The sequence below is a fragment of the Pelecanus crispus genome, chromosome 3 (assembly GCF_030463565.1).
Source record: "Pelecanus crispus isolate bPelCri1 chromosome 3, bPelCri1.pri, whole genome shotgun sequence".
In the NCBI taxonomy this organism is placed as follows: Eukaryota; Metazoa; Chordata; class Aves; order Pelecaniformes; family Pelecanidae; genus Pelecanus; species Pelecanus crispus.
Window position 1 is genome coordinate 32,373,063 of NC_134645.1, and position 20,977 is coordinate 32,394,039.

The 20,977-nt window shown below is 37.5% G+C and overlaps 1 protein-coding gene across 1 annotated transcript in view; it reads right to left on the minus strand.

Moving 5' to 3' along the window:
- Positions 1 to 20,175, minus strand: part of DISP1 (dispatched RND transporter family member 1) — a 36,150-nt gene extending 15,975 nt beyond the window's left edge. Inside the window, exons 1-2 of the mRNA XM_009481594.2 lie at positions 19,642 to 20,175; positions 851 to 880 (exon numbers count right to left, since the gene is read on the minus strand). Coding sequence (XP_009479869.2) covers positions 851 to 880; positions 19,642 to 20,144 — 533 coding nt within the window. The 5' untranslated portion in view covers positions 20,145 to 20,175. The remainder of the gene's footprint in view (positions 1 to 850; positions 881 to 19,641) is intronic.
- Positions 20,176 to 20,977: the final 802 nt, after the last annotated feature.

Consider the following 20,977-nt stretch of genomic DNA (forward strand, 5'->3'; position numbering starts at 1 on the left):
GGCTGAATTCATATTAACAAACAGATTTACGTAACTCAAAACAGATATTTAGCAAACAGGCTTGCTCTTTACTGAAGGCAAATCGTAACAGTTTTAGACACGTTGCTCTGTTCTGTCTGACCCTGCCATTCTTCAGAGAATATGCAGTCCAAACCTAATGTCCTTGACTGTGTGGGGTTTCTGGTTTTAGGAAGAAAAAGAGATTATTACAATGAAATTTCTGAACTCTTCTGTCAGGTTATTTTATCATTACTGATGATACAATCAAGCTGCTTCTCAGAATAACCCTTAATCAAAAAGGTACTGAGTCACAGGGTTTTTATGCTTGTGCAGAAAGTGCATATACACACAAAGAGAATGGCATGGACTGTAGCAAAAAATACCATAAGTATTTGCCAAAAGGAACACTGAAATCTGCATAGATTTTAAAATTCTGGCCTACGGAAAGACTCCTCAGGGGGAGCACAAGAGTTTGGCCACCATCTGTGGTCTATCTCCTTCCTGCTCCCGCAGGATCCACAGATGTGTGATTAGGGATGTTAAAGACCTTGTCCCTGGCTCCTTCTTTCAGTGTTTACTTAGGGACGCATTGTAGATCAGTAATTCTAAATGTTGTTTGAACTTGCTGATGCTATCTGCCTCTACAATCTCCTGTGGCAGTTTCAGAAATTCACTACCCACTGCATAAAGAAATACTTTTTTAAAAAAAATCTGTTTTAATTTGATTGCCTACTATTTTCCTTGAACATTCCTTACTCTTGCATTGTGTGGGGAGTAACAATTTTGCCAACACCTTATCTACTGCCTTTATGATTCTGCAAGCCTCACATGTGACAGTATTAGACCTTACCTTTTTGGTAACTTGAATGGTCTGGCTGGCCTGGAAAGAGGAAAAAGAGAGAGTAATTGAAAATCTATAAAATATACATGCACGTGTCTAGTTGTTTAATTCTTCCCATACATGGATAAGCAGCTAAATTATAAAAATCAGGTATTTTAGAATGTTAATTATTTTAAAAGGTATACAATCATATTCAATGGAGTCTTTGCAAACAAGTAATTCAGAGAATAATTACAGCTACAGACAGCTGGATTTTCAAAAGTGAAATTTTATGCAGCTGATTTTTGGCATTACTATTTAAGAGGCTTTTCTGCTTTTCAACAAGAGACCAAATAAACTAACACAATAAAAATTCAGTACCATTAAAAACCGTGACAAAGTTTACATATGATGGGAACAGACAACCAAAACACCATGTTCTGACATCGCAATTCACGAACCTTCTTAATTGTCCTTTGTAATTCCACTACAAAAAATTATTTTGGACATAAATTCTGTCTTGTCATAATGCAGGAAACAGAATAACCTATAAAGGTACCTATATAAAATAACTTTTCTATGCAAGTTTTTGTTATTTGTTAAAAATCTAATACAAACAACATTACTTTCATGAGGAGATTGCAAACCCAAATGCGAATTATTCATATCTGCTGCTGTTCAGGGAACACTTCATTTTGTTAGCTATTGGATCAGTAAGTTTCACATAAATTTCACTTTAAAAAAATTCCCATGAAGAATCTGTAAGTCCTTTCAAGAATTTCCTGCCTATGACTGTGACATACAATGACTCCAATGACGTAACCATACTATAAGTTATAGACTTGCGTTACCATCAAGGACATACTTACTATTGCTTCTATAAAAAGGTTTCAAAAACAATTAATTAAGAAACATCTGCTTGCATAAAATAGATCACTTAGTATTTCTACATTGAGGTCTCCAAAACAGTAAAGATTTGCATACTTTCACACCACCAGATTAATAGCTCCAACTTTGGACTCCTCAGATTTTCACAAAAGTTTAAAGCCTAATTCAGCACTCAAGAATGAGATTTGCTGTCCTTCAAAGGATGAGATTTAAATACACACTGGGTTGAAATTCCAGTCCTGGGGAACCAAAATGTTCTGGCATCATCATCTCAATGTAGCTGCAGCCATGCCCATAGTAGGTGACAGTACTGCTTAGACTGTATCTAACTCTGAGCAACTGTAAAGATAAAGTAGAAATAATCCATATAAAACCAAGCCTCAGAAACACCATGCTCTGTTACACCAAAAAAAAAAGTATAATCCAATGCAAACCAGCTCTTAACGCAGTAACAAGCCACTTCAGACATATATTCAAAGCACTGCTAACTAACACAATAGCAAAAGGGTGATGAAAATGTAATTGACAGCGTAGAGTAATATAGATGTGACTATTCCTATTATCCTTTTCCTCAGCAGGGAGGATGGAAGAACAAATTAATCTAGCAAAGCTAAACACTGATGCTAAGCCCTCCTCTACCCTTCATCTTCATTCATGATGTATCTCAAGCAATACAGCACATAAATATAACTATGATGGAATATTCCATCAAGAAATAGAAAGCTAAAATATTTATTTCCTCAAGAAATATAAATCAATCTTAATTTAACTGTTGTAAGAAATAAGAATTGTATAAAAGCAAACTTCTATCAGCCGTAATTCACTGCTGTCTGGAAATGCTCCAACCCGACAAAGTAGTAGAGCTGGTAACTGGGACATGCCTGTAGGTAGTACACAGTAGTAAAAATTGCTCCTTGAACTATGAGGAAGCTGGTGAAAATGAGGAAAAAAGCAGAATAACCAACCTGCAGTTGCAGGAACTCAAGGATTAAGGAAATGTACAGACAAGGATTTTCCGTTAAATCCAGGCACAAAAATTAAGATTAAATTTATGAAATATCACCAACCTTCAGTTTGTAGTCCAAGATGCACAAATCTGACTTTCAGAGGTACCGAACATACTCAATTTCACAACTAATGCCAAAATACCACCACAAGCACAACAGACTCAGCAGCAGCCAAAATGTACAGAAACCCAAATAAACTGAGTTCTGAAATGATTTTGCAACAGTAAATTGCCTGAGGATGAAAAGTTGTGGCAGGCTCAGGGGACTTCTCGCCATCCTATCTACAGCCTCAACCACAAAATCAACTTTTCTCAACTAAGGCTGGACTGTACGATAAGAAACTAGGTACTGAAGTCAGAACTCACTAAACTTGAATCTGAAGTTAGTTACAACAGGAGTCTGTATGAAGAGAAATGCTTAAACAGACAAGCCCTTTCACGGTCTAATTCAGCACCAATGCAGAGCGGAAACTGAATGCGTGCTTCCGTGCCCATATGAAAAAGGGGACAAAGCTACAGAATCAGGTAACAGATTTTTGTAATTGCAGCATACACTCTTGGGTTTACAGATTATAGAGAAATACATACAGACATATTTACTGTTAATATCGTGATTCAAACATGAATTTCTAGCTTTCATTTGTAAAGATCTGAATTTCCATATATGCTCAGTCACTTGTGAAAGTGAGTCCCGCTTTCATCTGTGTCATAATGGACCCTACCATGAGCAACAATACCATACAACTATTTGGCATAACCAGCAGCCGTCCAAGGACAACGACTAGTACAAACTTTGTAATTAATTATGCTGACTTGTATGCAGGTTTACATTACAATTCCAGTTTATACGGGCAGATAAAATTGCCTTATGTATCCTTGGACTTTGTCAGTTTTAGTACCCACTTTTACAACAGTTAAATCTACAAGGATGAAGAAACAATCAGGTGCTTCAGTTGAGAATTAACTCCCACAGAGGCCATGTTTTCCTCTGCATGGGCTACAGCACTGCTATCCACATCATCATACACCATGCTGTATGATCGTTACTGTGATCCCCGTGGCTCTATAAAGGGTCAGCTGGTTCATCCAGAGAGCCATGTCCACATCACTACGCGCTCCCCGCAAATACAAGGGTTTGCTCAGACAGTGAGGTACAGAACCTCATCTGAGGTCCTCAAAAAGCTGGCAAGACAAACATTTGTTGGGAAGGGACCAATGTGTAATTGGTAATGCTCTGGGGATGACACAAGCACCTTCTCAATGTATCTTCTTGTATATTCACTCTTTTCACAGCTCTCCCAGCCCCTTCTGCACGCAAAATCTTAGTAGATGGGCACTTTTTAAATATCTCTCTTCAAGCTTTACTCTGTCTTTCAATTATGTCTCTAACTATATGGCAAAACAGATATTCTCAACAGAACTTGAAATTTGTTTTAGATAGAACTTTTGAAAATTAACTTTGTCTGACTGGTTTACACAAAAGGGGTAAAAATACCAACACAACCATTCCTTGTCCTCCCCTTTTCCCATCAAAACCAAACTACATTTCCCTCTGTTTCCTCCACCTGCAAAATATATTCAGTGCTGAACAAATGATGGTGATTAAGTTCTTCAAAGTTTGGGAGGGTTAAAGGTCACACCTGCTATCAAACTGTTTTCTTTCGAAAAGCATGCATTAAAAAAACCTGTGTACACCCTGGTGAATTCCAGCAGTGTAACCAATCCCTTGCAGCTGTTGTGATGACTCTATTATATTGGTCAAAAGTTATCCCTGAAAACTATGCCCCAAAAATTCTTTAGTTATGCTCTAAAATACAGAAATGCATGGCAAAACCAGATCTTTCCCACTTAATTAATACTGCTGTGTCTAATTTTTGAAGTATTATACTTTCATTTAGCCAGTTTAAATAACACCACTGACCTCAAAAAAAAAAGTCTAGACAAAAAAAAAAATCCTCATCAGTTTTCATGAGAAAGAAATGGTGAATTCCATAATTGTGCTGGGACAAATGCCAAGCTGATCTGTGTATTAAATTACCTCTGTACTTAGTTCTCACAAGTTTGACAGCGGAAAGTGACAATCACAGTTGTTTGTGACAGCACAACCAAGTTATTACATAAATTACAGTCACTGATTAAAATCTAATACATACTATGCCAAGGGGGGAGAAAGGAAGGGGGAAGAAAAGGACGGGCTCTATTCTACCACCATTTACTGCAAGTCAGCCCCTATTCAACAGATGCTTTGCTTCATCCTGTCCTTTCCTAATGGCAAGTTTAGACTAAGCATCATACAATTAGGAACTACATAAAGAAAGGATAACTAGATTGGTTAAAAACCCCAGAAGTTTCTCAACATGAAATTTATTTGGTTGACTAGCATCTTTCTGTGCAACACGATGAAAAGGAGGAGTGGTGTTTAAAAAGTGTTGCTGTAATATCTGAGCTTACTGTAGGAAATAAGAAGAGTTACTTCCTACAAGATTAGGGCACCAGTTTGGACTGGACTACTACAGCTCTAATATTCACCTCTCCAGCCTAAATAGAGTCATAGAATAGAATCATAGAATCGTTTAGTTTGGAAAAGACCTTTAAGATCATCCAGTCCAACCATTAACCTACACTACCAAGTCTACTCTAAGCCAATCAAGGGTAGACTAGACTAAACCATGTCCCAAAGTGCCACATCTACCCATTTTTTGAACACTTCCAGGGATGGTGACTCCACCACCTCTCTGGGCAGCCTGTTCCAATGCTTGACCACCCTTTTCGTAAAGAAATTTTTCCTAATATCCAACCTAAACCTCCCCTGGTGCAGCTTAAGCCCATTTCCTCTTGTCCTATCACTAACTACTTGGGAGAAGAGATAAGCACTTAACCCCAGTGTTTTTACCAATATTTTGAACATGCACAAAGCAATGTTTCACAAGCATGTTCCTCAGCATGGGATTGTTCCAAATGAATTTAACACTTAATAATAAAATTACAGATTGTTTACTGTTTTTGCAGTATATTTGTTTCATTAATCTAATGCATTTCAGGGGAATACAAACCTGAATGTGTCAGAGGACAATAAAAGTACCTAGATATTCCAAGACATTCTTTTGCAGTCTTTCTTTACAAGCCTCAGTTGTGAGAAAGGTATCAATTTAATTAACCCCCTTTGCCTCACACCACAAAGAATCAATGCTAGCTGCTTCCTGAGCAGGTGCAAAAAACCTGCAGAAGGTAGCCATGAAATAGAAAATTAGGAAAACAGGCTATGTTTTGAAGCATATGTTGAAGAGAGTTTTCTACCTGTTGTGGAGCAACCAACATTTTAAAAAAGTGTTAGCAGCTACCAATAACCTAAAAGGTTGAAAGAGACACTAATATGATTTTGAACAGGAACATTCCTGCTTACTTTGCCAGTAACTTTTTTTTTTTTTTAAAGTCAGTTACAAAGCATCATTCCAAAACATACATTTGTACTAACATATCCAAACAATACCTTCCTAAAACATTTTAAATTCCTACTATAATTCTGGATATTGCACTGGTTAAACATTTGATTTCTGATTTATTTCATCCCACCTAGATGCAATTAACTTCTATTTTACAGTGTGCAGATGTAGAGACTGGACTCAGATGTAGGACTTTTCCCCTTTTTTCCTTGGAGGAACAACAAACTAGTTAGACTTCAAGCTAAAATTAATGCTTGTGGGGCTACCACCCTGACACGGGGCAGCACCGAGGCACTGCCTGGGATTGTTGAACCCTATTCTAAGGTGTAAGGAAACAACTAACAGCATCATGGATAAATCCAAAACTACCAGTACATGTGCTTCTCCTCAGTTATGTTCCTGGGAGACAGCAGCTAAGGGAATCAGAAAGCCTTGCTCCCAGCAGCAATATCCAGATGATTCTGGTGCTTTGATGCAGCCGAGCCAGTCTTCAGTGAAAGGGACAATCTCTCAGCTGGAACCAGCGCTACTTGAGGAAGCACTGCTCTTCTTCATACCATTGCCTGCCATCAAGCAGTTTATCGTGAACCCCCAGCTGAATGGACTAGAAGCATCTCAGAAAGATATGCACCAGTCTTTGCAACCACTTTTCCTACTTCATTACAGGACCTGGTGTCAGATGAAATCAAGTACTGACTACTGATAAATGCCATCCCTTAGCAAATCCAGCTGAGATCCATGCTTGGTGACGTTTGGATGTGAACAGTGACAGCCAACCATAATTTCAGGGCTCAGACCCAGGCACAAGTATAGCATGTAAATGGTCATTAACAGAAACTTGACTGATTAGGAAAAACCAAATTTTCCAATTGTTCAGAGAAAACTAACAGTCAGGTGGACTGATCTCCATTGTAGCACTGAGCAACACAAAATTTTGAAAATAAATGTATAGCTTACAGCTATTTATCATAAAGAAGTTGTTACAGGGCTGTAAATGATCACTAATAATACTGCAGATAACAGCAGAAGCAATCATGACAACTGCTTCAGCAGAATGGGATCCAGAATAAATTAAAATTGTAGACATTACAGAAGATCTGTAACACCTTCAGTTTCTGGCAGTATGGACAAATACTGACTGTTTCAAATAATCTTAATTCTGCTTTCCTCATGCAGGTATTTGTAAAAAGGATGTATTATTTCTCAGTACAAATAACTTCACATCCACAAAAACATATAGCATATTTGTGACATAGTGTAGTCTTTAGGACAAAAACTGTATCTTCTTTCTGAAGCACCTTATATACCACAGGTGTCTAAACATAGCTATACCAAAAAAATAATCATTAAAGAGCCAACAGCAGAAAACCTAATTTTGCACTCTTGCCTTTCACATAAGGATTTACTTGAGTCAAAAATGTTAAGTTACAATAAATAGCTGTACTTACTGGGGGGGGGGGGAAATCAATATAAAGACTCGCCGGTCCAAGGATTATGAGGTGTTTAACCTCAATGCTTTACTTTGCCAGAGGGAAGCCATTCCCTTTGTTGGTAGATCTGGTTACAAGAAGCAATAAAACATAGCTTTTTATCATTACTACACTCAAGGAGAAGCTAAAACCCTGCAGGATAGAATGAGATATGCATCATATTGTACACCTTCCATTAGAACATACAATACAAACTAAATGCCAACAGAGGAAGAAAATCCTCGTGTTTCAGAAGTCATTGACCCATGAGAACAATTTGAATTGCTCTTAAATATCAAGCTGCTATATCAGGTATAACACCTATGTGCTTTACCATTTTAACAATCACTACAATCGCTCAGGCAACAAATCCAACAGATTAAGTTGCAAAAACACTTTTTACAAGTCTCCTAATTTAATTTTTTGCTATGATGTGTAGAGTTTTCCTTGATTCTAACCATGAACTGTCTCTGGATGTTTTTGAAACATGTAGCATTTATTGTATTTGTCTGCACTTAGCTTTACTTATTTACATCTATAAAGGAAGAAAAGGATAACCCACAGCAGAAGGATGTTGTAAAGAGAATTCAGTTTTCTGGTAAGTTGCCTTTTTTAAGGTTTTATTGAAAACAAGAAAAATGCAAAGAATCTTCTTGTTCTCTCCCACATAAAATGTCAAGGAACAATCCAAAAGGATTTTATTTTTTTATTTCTAGATTATCAGGGTGAGATGATCTGAAACTAACTGCTATTTCATCCCATTAAAAAGCGTGAAATCTCAATGTTGCAGCTTTGCTTAACCTTATACTTATGAATTATTTCTGCTAAGACTATTCTTATGCATAAAATTAGGCAAAATGAAAGTCTTTGTCGCAGAGAGACCAAAAATCAATGCTATTTGGCAACTATATTATAGATGTCAATTCACAGTGTTATAGTTGAGATACCAAGCTTTATAAAGGTTCTTCTCTGCTCTTCTTGTATTCTTACCTACCTCTTCAGTTCCATCCGAGGATCTGCTCTATGTTCACAGCAAGTATGACCAAATAACATTGCCTTTCTGCAAGAAAAGCAATTTTAAGGAAGGCGTTAACAATAAAGTCATTGTCCAAGCAATTCTTGCTCTGATTTAAATTAGCATAAAAGTGTATGTTTTACTGACCTACAGCATGTACCCTGGGTAAAAACAGAGTCCTTGAACATCAGTGGCAAACTCTATATACTTAACTAAGCCAAGGTTTTGTTCACTTTCTTTATGCTATGAAATCTAATATTAAACTTTATTAACCTACTTTGAAAAAGTAACAGGTAGTTTTGACAACCCCCAATCACAAACTTCCAGCTCACACCAACAAACAACAGGAAAACATGTTTCCATCAAGTCAAGAGAGAGAGGAAAAGCTCAATGCAATCATATTGACATCCTATACATAACCTATGTTCATTTTGAAGTTACTCTGGTAAGTTTACCAATAGGGCTGGAAGGAATGTGCGATGAGGAGCAGCTAAGGATTTGGGCTTCTCTAGTTTGGAGAAAAGGAGGCCGACAGATGACCTCATTGCTCTCTACAGCTGCCTGAGGAGAGGAAGTAGAGAGGGAGGTGCTGACCTCTTCTCCCTGGTATCCAGTGATAGGACATGTGGGAATGGTTCAAAGCTGTGCCAGGGGAGGTTTAGACTGGACATTGGGAAGCATTTCTTTACCGAGAGGGTGGTCAAACACTGGAACAGGCTTCCTAGAGAGGTGGTCGATGCCCCAAACCTGTCAGTGTTTAAGAGGCATTTGGACAATGCCCTTAATAACGTGCTTTAACTTGGTCAGCCCTGAATTGGTCAGGCAGTTAGACTAGAAGATCACTGTAGGTCCCTTCCAACTGAAATAGTCTAGTCTATTGTATTCTATCCCCATATGATTCATTATATGCTAAAATTGAAACTTCTATAAATTTATAACATACAGATGACTTGACATTGAAATGCTCATATAAACATCTCCAAGGTTTGGGGTTTGTTCCCCCCCCAACTGCTCCATGTGGATGGCATACATGTAGGAGCCCCAGATTTACTTACAAAGTCTTCAGTTTAAAGTTCCTTAGAAACTCATTTTTGCAAAACTGACTTCTAATGCCTTTCCTCTTTCATTTTCAACAACTGGCTAAATATTATCAAATACTAGGAAAGCTGTCTCTTTTCCTTAATAGCGTCTACTTGGTTCACTTGTCTTGAACAGGAAGTAAATCATCTTCTCCGTAGGAAAATCTGACAGTGTATGAAGGAGCCAAGTAATATACACCCTAAAAATATTTTTCTTACATTCTTCTTTCCCTAAACTTTTTCTAATGAGTGTAGCCACTTTTAAACACAGTTCTCAAACTGTCAATAAGAAAATTGCCATCAGACATACTTAAACTGGATTGTCCCAGCTTTAAATGGCAAAGTTATACATAATTTAAAGTATATTCTTCTTCAAAAGGTTTCATTAAAGTGCTCTCTCTATATATATTCCTTTAACTTCTGAAGCACTAAGGGCAGGACCACATATAGTACTGCTTGGCAAGTTAAACAAAAGTTCTGAACTGTTCAAGACAATAAAAAAGGCTTAGTAAAATACCACCATGAATCATTATTTGAAAACAAGCCAACAGCTAATTTGGAGCAGGCTAATATTATTTCAAGATCCTTCACAAGTCTAAAACCATTAGTTTTTTTTCTTTTCTTGGTAATTACAGTGAAATTAATAGATATGTTCTGGGATTTAAATGATGACTAGAGTAGTTTTCAGCATTTTTACTGGCAAAAAGTTCCTTCCTTAGAAATATTTTATTTCAAAGCTGTTTTTATTACACTTCCCAGTTGAATGGAGCAATCCAAGGTCATGGCCACATCTTGTATTTCTCTGACAGACAGGAAATTAACATGACCCAAGAAATCACAACATACACACAAGAAAAACTCCATCCCATGATACCAAAGAGAATGAGATGTACAAGAGCACCTATTTTTATCAAGGTATTTATCCACAAAGGCTGAAATCCATGTTCTTATAGGCATTAATAATTGACATTAAGCATATGTAAGTTTGACTCTGGAGTCGGAAGGCTTCAAACTGTCATATATCACGCTTCAACTGGTACATGCTTCAGTCTTCCTTCCTGTGCAGATGTAAGAATTTGTGAATGTAAGTCACCATGGGGGCCATTTTTCCTCTCAGAAAACGTCCTCTGACCAGAGAGCTTTTTTGAAGATAGACTACAATCCCTTACCATTTCTCAAAAAATATTAGACGGACTATGGGGACAAATGCTAGTTGTTATCTTTCTACGTATTTAATCTCTTGCAGCAAATGAAAATACTGTTACTTAAGCAATTCGGTTCTAAATTTAGCGAAGTATTTCACTTTGAACATACCTTTCAGTGTTGAGCTGCTGTTCCAATGTCTGTGAATTTAGTCCCTTAGAATGTCATAATTTTTAAATGATATAAAGCAACTGTATATTCAACACAATTAAAAGATTTAAAAGGATTCAGTAAGTAATTACACAAAGAAGGCTCTTTAGCTTATGCTGACATAGATGAAAAACCGTACATATATAATGCAACATCACCTTCTATACCTCCTGAGATTAAATTTGTTTTGTTTGCTCAGTAAGAAGCAAGCAAAAAGGGAATATTTACTGAACAGTTAAAGGTTTCCAGTATTGTAGCTAAGACGCCAAAAAAGCACTGCAAGATTAAACAGACTATAAACCAGATTTAATATAATCAAAACTGTTCAGCAAAAAGTTAACAAAAGTTCATCCATTTGACTGAATGAACTAAACATCCTACAAACTGGAAACGAAACGCAAGAATTTTGTGGAAAGGTAGCCCATTAACATCACCGAAAACACTGGAAAAGTGACAGAAGTGATGCATGTAACCTCTTCTAGTCCAGTACCTTCATCTATTTATGATTTTATTTAAAAAAAAATATTCTAATTTCCAAATAGAGGGGCCAGGCTTTCTGAAATATGATCAGGATTCCTACCTGTAACTTCCCTTACCTATACTGACCTGTTAGTGGTACCATCTCATTTCTATTTTGTATTGGTAGTCAAGGCTTTAAGAGATTTCTTTATTCAGCAGATATCCTGGGCAGAAATTGCACAGCAATCTTAGTTAGCAAAATTAATGCCAAATTCCTCAGGCACCCTCTGTATTTCCCTCTTGTATTGTGTTTGGGTTTTTTTGTTTTGTTTTATCGTTCAAGCACCACTGACTACTTAAAAGCACACACATCAATTATTACTTACTAGGAGATGAAGACAACATTGAAATATCAGAGGAAGGACAAGTGATTTTGGAAGGAGCTAGAGACAGAGACAATTATGGCAACTTACAAAGAGCTTTCCAAAGTCGATGTTCCTCATTCTGCATTTTCCCCCCAGCATAAGGAAGACTGAAAACTTTTAAGATGGAAGAATACCCAAAGCTTTCAAATCCCATCTCATTAAGAGTGCTGAAAATCAGGTCACTGGCCACGTTTAGTTTAGACTTTTGCTCTTTGTTGTCTTGTTTCACATTTGAACCTTATCACAACCTACTATTACATTAAAAGTGCGTGAGAACAACTATACACAGTCAAAGCATTCCAACAAACTGATGTCATTTTGGCTGTTCTGCCACGTTTTCTTTTTTTTTTTTCTAAGTGCATGTACATAAATGCTCAGTTTTAAAAGTCATCTCAAAACCACACCAATTAGTCCTTTTCAAGAATGAATACAGCTGATGCTCGTTTTCCAGTCAATTTAGTACAAAAGAAAGGACTTGTGTTTTTTACCATTTCCCTCACATTATCAGCTTTATGTCTTCCGAAGACTGCAGTTCAAAGGCCCAGCAGATTGCTAGTTAAGTACTAGTTCTTCTGTTGTTCGAGGAAAGGTGAGTGATACAGGGCACGGGAAATTCATCTTCAAGCATGCACAGAACCTGGAGTTTGTAAGTGGCAGAGACTAAAGGTCAAAATACGGCCAGGCTGGTACTCAGCTGCACTCAGACAAGAGCAGGAACCTTCAAAATCCTTTTTTGCTATTGCAGAAATGCTTGCTTCAAAGTGATCTGAAGTCTAGACAAGTACTAATGCTTAATTAGTACAATTAAAAGCCTGCCCTTGGACTGCCTAATGAATGAGTGCATTTGTTTTGTTTTTTCTTAAGTGCACTTAATTTTTTGTTTGCTATGCATGTTATTTTTAATTTGGCCAGCCATTGAATTATAAATGGCATTTTTTCTTTGTATTCCAGTGCCTGTGTGTCAGTCCTTTGCTTTCAGCTCTGTGCCAGACTAACAGAAAGTGCAGCATATTGTTCACATAGCTGACAATGCACAATAATTATCATGAGAAGAGTAAATGAATTAATAAAACTGGAATAAACCTCTTAAGGTATCACACTCGGGGATAATGTAAGACTAAAAGTAAAAATGAGTAAAATGAGTAGAAAAGAGAAAGCACAGCTCAAATTATTGACTGCCATGAAAAATTATTTCTGAGAAAGAAAAGGAACAAGTTCACTTGTTTGGTCACAGGCAGAGCTCTTCCTCCACATGTGCACAGCAGAGACTCCCACATTTGGATTCAGATTCAGAAGGATGCATGAGACTGCTACACATTCCCCTTCCTTTCCTCAACTACATCAAAATCCCCAAGTATGCCACCAGGCTGTTAATGCTGCGGCACGAAAGGAAGCATCCAGTTTGTGGTTCCCATATGCCTCCAGCCTCTTCATTCTGGGAAACCACTGAATAAAGAATTCCTATTTTAGCATGCAATAAATGGTTTAAATGAGAATAGAGCCAGAATTTGTATTGTTTCCATACAAATTACCAAGATGCAGGGACTCCTGATCCACAGCACGAATCAAGGTATTTACAGCATCCTGAAAACTGAATGAAATGATGGTAACAGCTTTTGCCTTTTAGTTTGTCCTGGTTTCAGCTGGGATAGAGTTAATTTTCTTCCTAGTAGCAGGCATAGTGCTGTGTTTTGGATTTAATAGGAGAAGAATGTTGATAACACACTGATGTTTTAGTGGTTGCTAAGTACTGCTTATGCTAGTCAAGGACTTTTTCAGCTTCCCATGCTCTGCCAGGTGCACAAGAAACTGGGAGGGGGCACAGCCAGAATAGTTGATCCAAACTGACCAAAGGGCTATTCCATACCATATGACGTCATGCTCAGTACATAAATTTTGGGGGAGTTGGCCGGGGGGCTGCGATCTCTGCTTGGGAACTGGCTGGGTATCAGTCAGCAGATGGTGAGCAATTGCATTGTGCATCACTGATTTTGTATATTATTACTATTTTCCCTTCCCTTTCTGTCTGATTAAACTGTCTTTATCTCAACCCACAAATTTTAGATTCTCTCCCCTGTCCCAGTGGGGAGGCGGGGAGGGAGCAAATGACTGTGTGGTGTTTAGCTGCCCACCAGGTTAAACCACAACATAGTTGCTAAAGGCTAATAAAAAGTTTCAGAAACAATTTCCAAAAATCTGACTTAAAGGATTTTTTTTAAAAAGGTATCTATTTTTAATCTTCCTAGGGGGAGGGAATAAGTCTCTTATTAATAACACAGTATATGCATATGTATTTTGTATAAAAGACATTAGTACACATTTCATACAAAAAGTGAGAACAGAAGTATCTTCTAATGCATCAGATAGAGCAGAAGCTAACAATATTAGAAATGGAAAATATTTAGACAGGTGGAAAACACTTTGTTTAAAAAACTCTATGTAGGAGTTCTCATGAACAGTTAATGTTGCTGAAATTAAAATATTTCAAAAGACTGTATACACATATATACACCTATAACCAGCTCTGCAAGCCACACAGAATGTACTAGATAACAATTATCCTTTTCCTGGAATCAAGCAGGGAGCTGTTTCATAACAAAGTCTTGTTATTAAGATTGGTATTTGGCAAACATTCTCTTGCTTTTTGAAAAAACAAGAGCTTTTTATTTCTTTCTGGTTCTAATCTTTATGCTAAATAACTAGAAGGAAAATATAAAATGGGTAAGAGGCAGCTATAATGTTCTGTCCTCACTTCACAGCTTTTTCATTTTTATAGATCTCCTTTTTAAAGTATTAAAGCGTAAGTATTGAAGCGTATCTGCAATACTGTTCAAACAGCGTGTGGCACAGAACTCAGAGATACAGCAGAACTCAAAATCCCAGAACCGTCACATAAATCTGTAATCCCAAAACAGTTCAAAAGAAGGCTTAAATCTAACTGAAAGGAAGATGTACAATAAGTCTGAAGATATTAACACTTTACCAGTTTCCCCGACTCTGAAGTACTATGTTTTTTGCCTTGCTTACAATATAAACTGGTCTAGCAAGCAAAAACTTTGAATCCAGCAATTCAAACTACGCTTTGGGAGCTAAAACCTCCAAACTAGGCTAGTGGGGGAATGAGGAGCAATTTACGTATATCCCAAAGTCTTAAATCTTAGCCAAACTAATGATTCTGTGAGGCTTTAAACTGATTTTATTTTCATGTTCTGGCTTGAGATGATTGCATGATCATGGAGAGATCATCCCACATGTCCTTTTATCCTGTGTTTTTTGCCAGAGAGAATTCAGATGCTTTTCAAAACAGTTCTCTTCACTTATCTCCTTTAACCGAAAGCATTAACAGTATAGTCTTGAAATGTAAATAATGGTAGGCAATATAGAGCAGGTCTACACTGAGTGAAGTGTACTTGAAAGAATTTATTGGTTCAATATGGCGGAAATGCAAGCACTACACGCACTGGCAGTTTGGAGCAGTTTCCTTATCAGCAGTACCATCGGTTCTTTTGCAGCTCCTTGACCTCTTCTCCCCCACCTTCTGTCTGTGAGTCCATAGACCTAAGTTTTCTAAACTGTATCACCAAAGAGAGATTCCAAAAAAGCTGGCATCAAGATTAACAAGGATACAAGTAGCTTTTAACTGGTGTTTTCCCATTAAAAAGCTCACATACAAGTCTGAGAGAAGCAATTCAGTTTGGTACCAGAGATGACAGCCATGCACAGCACGGTTACCCCACGCTTTCTACAACCCTGAGACGACTTACTGAATCATTTCTGCACATTCTTCCTCTTCTGCTCCTATTTACATGCATACATTCCTATACAAATAACAGGTTTTGAAAAATACCAGGAATTATTTTAAGAGTTTTCTGGTTTTACATTTCTTCACTGTAGTGTTTAGTTCTGCTAGAATATCCAACTCTTCATTATTTATTTTACCCTCCTTTCATTCTACTAAACACGCTGCTGGGCTGCATAGTTTTTACTCTTCCCTAGTGACTCCTAACTCAGAGCTTCCAGTTGTCAAGCATCATCTTCATGCTTCTTCCACTTCTTCAGATTAACAGCCTTACTTGGTTCCTCTTCCTCATTTCTACCGTCTACCCGCTGAAGGTTGCTGATGATTACAAAAGCAGATGGTAGCAATGGAGGGACAATAACTACCCACCTTCCCAGTGGCTCTAAGTCCCGCAGGTTTCTTGAGATACATAAGTGCATTCAGCCTAAAAGGGTTACTTCAACATCAGTCCTCCAAAGGGGCAGGATGGGGGGAAAAAAAAAAAAACCCAAACAAACCCACAACCAAAACCCACACCTTCCAAAAGTACCTGAAAAAAAGAACTAATCATACCGTGCTCCAAACAGGTAAGTTTAGAAACTGTTTGTCAGAAAGCAAATCAAGTCCCTGGACAATTGCATTCTGATATGGAGAGATTGCTAGAATTTCCCAGGGAGTATTTGTGCAGTCAAGATACTATACCCACTAAAAAAAGATGTATGAATGTGTTTGAATGAATTACATTTTAAATATGCACAAAATAACACACAAAAAAAAGCTTTGCTCAAGGTCTTCCAACCTCAGAAAAATATCTAAAAATCATCAGAATCATTACAGCCAACAGTTGACCTATCTTACCCACTTTTACAACAGAATTTTTTGCCACAATCACATTGTAAGCCACAAACCACTAAAAATATTTTCTTTCATGCTATGAGCCTTTTTCACTGATCTAAAAAAAATTACCAGTTGCTCAGACATTCAAGTTACGGTGTATAGATGACATTTCCATGTAATTTAGTTTAAACTTCAAAGCTGAACACACTACAAAATTCCAGATCCAGCCAGCTTTAAGAGGATAGGACAAGCGTGGCATTATTTCAATCTGTCTTCTTTATACACTCCAATCTGCAGTGATATACCGGAGTCACATTCCTTTAACATTAGGTCACTGACAAATGTTAAGCCTTGGGCTTCAAAACCTGACAAAACCTGTCCTGATGAAACAATTGGTTACCTGCCCAGAGCTGTAAGCATTAGCGATAGTTTGCAAAAACTGTTCGCCCCCCTCTAATCACATCTTTCCCCCCCTCAAACTTAAAACTAGAACAATATTTGAATGCATTTTTTAAAAATACAAAGAACCAAAATGAAAGCTAGTTTGACTACACACTGAATTTAATTAATGTATCATATGAGAACCTGTATTTTTAATAACCCTGTTAAAACATGCACATGTTATAAAGCTGGATAATTTCCAATTAGCCTTGTAAGAAAAATATGTGGAGAAGAAGCTGTTTTGCAGGTTATAGGCTCAAAATATAGTAAAAATAGAGTGTGGAGCAGAGATCACGTAAATATATCACACACCTAAGTGTCACTCTTCTGTGTACAGAAAGTTATCTGAGCATATAAAAAAATGAATACACATTTATTACCTACTCTCTTTAGCACAGCAAAGTAACTACCGATGAGGTAGTTTGCTTCTTTCTGAGCATGTATCCATCCTCCTGCAAGGTTGCATCCAGTTGCTCCATGTTTTTACCATCTACCAACGTGTCTTCATTGACAATGGCCTCTCAGTATGATAAACCAGATTTACGATGCAACAGTAGACTAACATTTAGACACACCTTGTAGACTATTCAGAGAGAAAAGAAGTCTGGTTCCATGCTAGTAACAGAAGCGATAGTCAGACTTATGCATTGTCCATTAATGCAGCCACGACCAGTTTCAAGAGTTAAAATGCATACAAGAAGTCCAGCTTCCCCAACATGGCATGGGACCCGAGTCCTATTTACCATGTTTAGGCTAAAAGAACAGGTAATAGCAACCAGAAGCTAGGTGGCTTTTAGAAGATGGATTCATTTGATTTGCTGACCTATGATGCACATTGCAAGTATCTTCTGGCTGAGAAAATTCAGTTGCCTTAGCTACAAGGAAGTCCAGAAATGAAACAGTAACCACTTGATAGGGATATGCACAGTATGCTAACACATATAGTTAATAAGTACAGGTGCTTTAAAGGTCAGATTGTATCCTTATTTTGACTGCTAACAGCAAGATGAACATTTACCATAAATCATTATTTATAATTTACATACATTTATGTAGAAATGTACACCATGGTGAGGAAGTGCAAAATGAAAAAAAGCATCTTGGTTCAAGATCCCAATCAGAGCAGTTCAAACAAAGTCTTCATATTTGTGTAGTGCTATGGAAAACATTATTTTACCATATCTGGAAGAACTTTTCACTGTTCTTTTTTCTAGACTAAGAACAGAAACACAGATTACGGATCATATTTGTTCCCTTCCTCAAGACTATGGAATACAGATGAAGTTTAACAGTTCTGCTGCACAAGGAGAAAAACAGTGAAATTAGTGCACCCATTCTTACAGTCTGAAAAGTAAGACTGACTGATTCTGTTATGGCTCAACCTCCTGCATACCTTTGCATACAAAATTACATAAACATTTTCATCTTTACTTAACATTTAAACAAGCACAGGGTGGAAAAAACATGTCTGATTGTAAGCAGTTCCAACTAAGATTTTTTCCATTTGTAAGAGGAATAACTGGCAGGGAAAAACTGATTTGCTCTTTGTATTATCCTTATTTTCATCTGCTTTCACCTTAAGGAAAAAAGCTTTATTCACTTTGACTTTTTCCACATTACATATTTGTCCCAGTCTGATATTCTCTGAAGTTTAAAATTAGTTCATACATTTCATCAAGACAAAATCATTATAACTGACAGAAATACTTGTAGCTCCAAGTTTTCGAGCAAGGATGCAGATGTTGGATGACAAGGAGAAGGGTAGCTTTTATTACCCCAGTGCAAGTTCATCCAGTTTGGCTCAACTGCAACTCAGAAAAAAATAACTTTGCATAAAAGCTTAGAAGTGTCTTACTGCAATGGAGAAATTGATTTTCAGAAATTGCCTCTTGGACTGACTGATTTTGCCCTGAACCAGCAGGCAGACTGTAGAAGATTTTCCTTGTGATTGTTGCTCCTTGTAGCTGAGACTACTATCATTGGAACTCCAAAGCTAACACACATAAAGAGGCAAGTTTGGATGAAGTGGAAGATAGAAAGAATTAAAACCTGGAACAACCCAAAATTTCTCAATCCAAGCACAACTCCGAAGTTTAGCAAATACATACACTGAAGGATATGGGGGCAACTCGCTGACCTGACAAAGAAAAAACACCCAGTACACTAATAGAATTGTTGAAAGTATTTTTCAATGCATCTTTTTTGGGAAATACGGGTTTTGATTAGGCTATGCAGAGACACCAGTTCTTTCTGTGTTTGCTTAGCTATCTCTGCATTGGTTTGTTTCACATAATAAGGGCATATACTGTGTCTTGTAAAAGAGTTAACAAGCTTCCAAACAATCCCCAGGAAGAAGAAAAAAAAACAGCCTGTTTTCCCCCAGAAAGAACTAATTCACTAATTCACTTCAGGAATATTCATGTAGTACAGCAAAACTACTTTCCTGACTTGGTTTCTTCTGGAAAAAAAAATAAAAAAGTTGGTAACACATCAAAGATTAACTTGTAAAAATACTAGGGAAGAAGTTTGGTTCATCTCCTTTTTGATCTTCTGCTTTTGTAAGAAAATGAAATGGTTATGGAAAAGGTTACCCATAGTCAGAACTAACAAATAATGCAATCTGCTTACCTTATCCTGGCTATATGTTGCTGCACAGGCTGATGTTGGAAATGGTCAGGCCACTGATGGTGAAGGCAGAAGGATGGGGAGGGCTGAAGACAGCAGGCAGGCTGATACATGGGGGTGTGGTTTTGGCAAATAGATGCCGAATACTCGGTATGTGGCTGCATGCAGCACGAAGTCATAGGAGATGGTGCTGAGCTGCCAACCACTGAATGACATTCTTGCTTGTTATGGCTACTTAAAGAATGATGGTATGGACAAGGGTGGCAGCATTGCGACAACATCTGCTGAGTTCTTTGGTTGTCTAAAGGCAGAAAGGATGGTTTGATTGTACCATTAAGTTGCAGGCAGCCATTTGGAGGCGCTTTTGTTCTTGGTGCTTCCTTGGATGGGAGTTGTTGGACCGTGACATCTCCGTCATTAGCTGCAATGATACCTGGGCCAGTAGCATTTGACAAGATGCTGCCATTGCTCAGAACCACAGAGTCACTGACATTGCTCATAGCCATGCTCCAAGCTCTTGATGGATATGTGACGTTCCTGAAAAAACATAACAGTAAAGTTTACAGAGCTGCGGTGTTTTCAGATGCTCAGAAATAACTTTATTCTAAAGCAAGTAAAGCACCTTTCTCATCTTGCCCTGTCACAACACAGGGAAATGGAAAGGAGTCACACACACACTGTCAGGGATCTTTTGAAGGACTTTCACTTGTTCAACAAAAAGTTAAGTGAAGTTACATAAACGCCAAGCGATTAAACCAGAATGTAAGTGTGGTTATTCTAAATGAACACACATTTGTCAGACTCTTGGTCACAGCAATGGTTGAGATGCAGGGGACCAAGATCATTTTGCACAAGACTAAGTAGTAGCCACTACTTATGAAGAGAGATTTTGGCATAAACTGTGTAACCATCCACACCTTGCACTGCAATTTGCCTGTGCGCTTTGAAAGTCAGCAGGAGACAGGACCACAAAGTAGAGATTGTTTAATAATCATTAGTGTGCTGTTTCAGTAACCTCCTTTCCCACCTCCAATTTCTACTGAAAACCAGGCGTATTTGTATTTTTGAAGAAAATCTTTTAAAATGCCTTATTGAAATAAATCAAGCCACTTCAGCAGACGTCTGTCAAAATTTCTGGATGGTAGGCTGGGTCTCTAGCAGAAGTTCAAAATGAACTGTTATGAACACTAAAAAGATATGCTATAACCACAAGTTTTTCCCAAGCTTAAAAAAAATCCTGGGATTCAATCAATGCTGATTGAGAAGATCATCCTCCCAAGTGACATGTATTCCAAATGTTATTAAGAAATGCACTGTGCTATAAATAAAGGATATTAAA